This window comes from Chiloscyllium plagiosum, unplaced genomic scaffold (genome assembly GCF_037043375.1).
Source record: "Chiloscyllium plagiosum isolate Xiang-an unplaced genomic scaffold, Cpla_swu_hap1 HiC_scaffold_26, whole genome shotgun sequence".
Classification (NCBI taxonomy): domain Eukaryota; kingdom Metazoa; phylum Chordata; class Chondrichthyes; order Orectolobiformes; family Hemiscylliidae; genus Chiloscyllium; species Chiloscyllium plagiosum.
Window position 1 is genome coordinate 54548574 of NW_028270164.1, and position 4208 is coordinate 54552781.

Below are 4208 nucleotides of genomic sequence, written 5' to 3' on the forward strand. Positions count from 1 at the left end.
CAGGCGCTATTCTCTCCCGAGTTACTCTTTTACCCTTACTGTATTTGTGAAAACCCTTTGGATTCTCCTTAACTCTATTTGCCAAAGCTATCTCATGTTCCCTCTTTCCCTCCTGATTTCCCCCTTGAGTATACTCCTGCTGCCTTTATACTCCTCTAGGGATTCACTTGATCCTGGCTCTCTATCCCTGACATATTCCTCCTTCTTTCTCTTGATCAGAGCTTCAATTTCTCTTGCCATTCAGCATTCCCTACACCTACCAGCCTTGCCCTTTGCACTAACAGGAACACTCTGTCTCTGAACTCGCGTTATCTCATGTTTAAAAGCCACTCACTCCCCAGCTGTCCCTTTACCTGTCAATAGCCATTCTCAATCAACTGTTGAAAGTTCTTGCCTAATACCATCAAAATTCTCCTGCATCCAATTTAGAACTTCAACTTTTAGATCAGGTCTCTCCTTTTTAGATTACAGATTACATTACAGTGTGGAAACAGGCCCTTCGGCCCAACAAGCCCACACCGACCCTCCGAAGCGCAACCCACCCATACCCCTACATTTACCCCTTACCTAACACTACGGGCAATTTAGCATGGCCAATTCACCTGACCCTGCACATCTTTGGATTGTGGGAGGAAACCGGAGCACCCGGAGCAAACCCACGCAGACACGGGGAGAACGTGCAAACTCCACACAGTCAGTCGCCTGAGGCGGGAATTGAACCCGGGTCTCTGGCGCTGTGAGGCAGCAGTGCTAACCACTGTGTCACTGTGACTATTTTAAACCAAATAGAATTACGATCACTGGCTCCAAAGTGCTCTGCACTGACACCTCAGTCACTTGCCCTGCCTTATTTCCCAAAGAGTAGATCAAGTTATGCTCCTTCTCTTGTGGGTAAGAGATGGTTTGTCAGATCAGTATGTTAGGGAACAAGTATTGCACAATCTTTTTGGAAAGGCTCTTAGTAATCTGTTGGAAATTAGCCTTTACACCACAACATGTAACATTTTACACTAAGATTGTAAGTGATTTGGTAAAATCAGAAGTTAGCATGTGAGACTGGGCGTGTTCCAAGGGCAGCCCAGCCTGTTGCTGGTGCTGTCCTCGCCCTCTCTCAGTCTCCAGCTGATCTGGTTGTGAGGCGGAGTTCAGCCCACCATCTGACCGGCAGCAATTATTCAGCAGCGACGTACTGACAGCTCCGTCAGTCAGCAAAGCCGGCTTCGTATACACTGGCATCAGGCTCCCGCAGGGATCCACACACCCTGGATCAGGATTGCAAGCAGAATTTCCAAGTGGGAATGGTGAGTGTATTTCAAGGGAACAAGGACACGGGTTAATTTTGTGCTGTTTTATTTCCTCTCCGCTTCTATCATTCCGGTTAAACCATCAGAGTGCTTTTAGTAGAATGCAGTTTGGGTATAAAGGCTACAATTTTGTTTTAATCTATGTCCCTGACTGGGACAAGCCACCTTCTGCCCAGGGTCCCAGTCCGATCCCAGGGTCCTGCTCCGGTGAAATGTCCAGGTCCTTTCCCTCTCCCTATCAGGCTGGGTCCATACAAACACCGAGTCTCACCCTCAGTCAGCTGTACAGGAACTCGACTCAGTGCTGAATCCAGTGTCAGTCTAACATGCCCAGCCTCAGCGTAACATGTCCAGATCCCAGTCTAACATGTCCAGACCCCGGTCTAACATGTCCAGACCCCGGTCTAACATGTCCAGACCCAGTCTAACATACCCAGCCTCAGTGTAACATGTCCAGACCCCAGTCTAACATACCCAGACCCAGTCTAACATGTCCAGACCCCAGTCTAACATGTCCAGACCCCGGTCTAACATGTCCAGACCCAGTCTAACATACCCAGCCTCAGTGTAACATGTCCAGACCCCAGTCTAACATACCCAGACCCAGTCTAACATGTCCAGACCCCAGTCTAACATGTCCAGACCCAGTCTAACATACCCAGCCTCAGTCTAACATACCCAGACCCCAGTCTAACATACCCAGACCCCAGTCTAACATACCCAGCCTCAGTGTAACATGTCCAGACCCCGGTCTAACATGTCCAGACCCAGTCTAACATACCCAGACCCCAGTCTAACATGCCCAGCCTCAGTCTAACATGTCCAGACCCAGTCTAACATACCCAGACCCCAGTCTAACATACCCAGACCCCAGTCTAACATGTCCAGACCCCAGTCTAACATACCCAGCCTCAGTGTAACATGTCCAGACCCCAGTCTAACATACCCAGACCCCAGTCTAACATACCCAGACCCCAGTCTAACATACCCAGCCTCAGTGTAACATGTCCAGACCCCAGTCTAACATGTCCAGACCACAGTCTAACATGTCCAGACCCCAGTCTAACATGTCCAGACCCCAGTCTAACATACCCAGACCCCAGTCTAACATACCCAGCCTCAGTCTAACATACCCAGACCCCAGTCTAACATACCCAGACCCAGTCTAACATGTCCAGACCCCAGTCTAACATACCCAGACCCCAGTCTAACATACCCAGACCCCAGTCTAACATACCCAGACCCAGTCTAACATACACAGACCCAGTCTAACATACCCAGACCCCAGTCTAACATACCCAGACCCAGTCTAACATACCCAGCCTCAGTGTAACATGTCCAGACCCCAGTCTAACATACCCAGACCCCAGTCTAACATACCCAGACCCCAGTCTAACAGACTGTTCCTGTTCCTGAGGTCACTGAACAAGTCCAGGCAGAGCTGGGGTTTGGTGATGACTCACAGGGCACACCACAGCCCATCTCGGCACAGGATCAAACACTGCTCTGACATCTCCGGGTTGTTACTGTGCCCCCTCCCCTCACAACACCCCCCCCCCACTCACTCCCCAAACCCCCCCCACTCACTCCCCAAACCCCCTCCCCTCACAACACCCCCCCACTCACTCCCCAAACCCCCTCCCCTCACAACACCCCCCCACTCACTCCCCAAACCCCCTCCCCCCCCAACACCCCCCCCACTCACTCCCCAAACCCCCTCCCCTCACAACACCCCCCCACTCACTCCCCAAACCCCCTCCCCTCACAACACACCCCCCACTCACTCCCCAAACCCCATCCCCTCACAACACCCCCCCCACTCACTCCCCAAACTCCTCCCCTCACAACACCCCCCCCCCACTCACTCCCCAAACCCCCCCCACTCACTCCCCAAACCCCCTCCCCTCACAACACCACCCCCACTCACTCCCCAAACTCCTCCCCTCACAACACCACCCCCACTCACTCCCCAAACTCCTCCCCTCACAACACCCCCCCCACTCACTCCCCAAACTCCTCCCCTCACAACACACTCCCCACTCACTCCCCAAACCCCCTCCCCTCACAACACACCTCCCACTCACTCCCCAAACCCCCTCCCCTCACAACACACTCTCCACTCACTCCCCAAACTCCTCCCCTCACAACACACTCCCCACTCACTCCCCAAACCCCCTCCCCTCACAACACACTCCCCATTCACTCCCCAAACCCCTCCCCTCACAACACACTCCCCACTCACTCCCCAAACCCCCTCCCCTCAACACACTCCCCACTCACTCCCCCAATAAACTGCCCACTCACTCCTCGCCTCACCCCAACCCACCTCCTCTCATCCCAACACCCCCCTCACCTCACCCCAACCAACCTCCCCTCACCTCAACACCCCCCTCCACTCACTCCAACACCCACTCCCCTCACTCCAACACCCCTCCCCTCACCTCAACACCCCCTCCCCTACCCCAACACCCCCTCCCCTCACCTCAACACCCCTTCCCTTCACTCCAACACCCCCTCCCTCACACCAACAGTCTGCTCCCCTCACTCCAACCCCCCTCCCCCCACCCCAACACTCCCCTCCCCTCACTCCAACACTCCCCTCCCCTCACTCCATACCCTCTCCCCTCACCCCAATACTCCCCTCACCTCACTCAAACACTCCCCTCCCCTCAACACCCCCTCCCCTCACTCCAATAACCCCCTCCCATCACTCCAACACCTCCCTCCCATCCCCCAAAACCCCCCTCCCCTCCTCTCACACCAACACCACTTCCCCCACTCCATCCCCCTCACTCCAACACACCCCCCTCCCCTCACCCCAACACTCCCCTCCCCTCAACTCATCATCCCCCTCCCCTCACCTCAACCATCCCTCTCCTCACTCCAACACCCCCCTCCCCTCAC

At 54.4% G+C, this 4208-nt stretch overlaps 1 protein-coding gene across 1 annotated transcript in view; it reads left to right on the forward strand.

Moving 5' to 3' along the window:
• The first annotated feature begins 824 nt into the window (after window positions 1-824).
• The window catches only part of LOC122546714 (cyclin-dependent kinase inhibitor 1-like), a 17719-nt gene continuing 14335 nt past the window's right edge, over window positions 825-4208 (forward strand). The window contains exon 1 of the mRNA XM_087973757.1: window positions 825-1301. Within this exon, the coding sequence (XP_087829883.1) occupies window positions 1299-1301 (3 nt within the window). The 5' untranslated portion in view covers window positions 825-1298. The remainder of the gene's footprint in view (window positions 1302-4208) is intronic.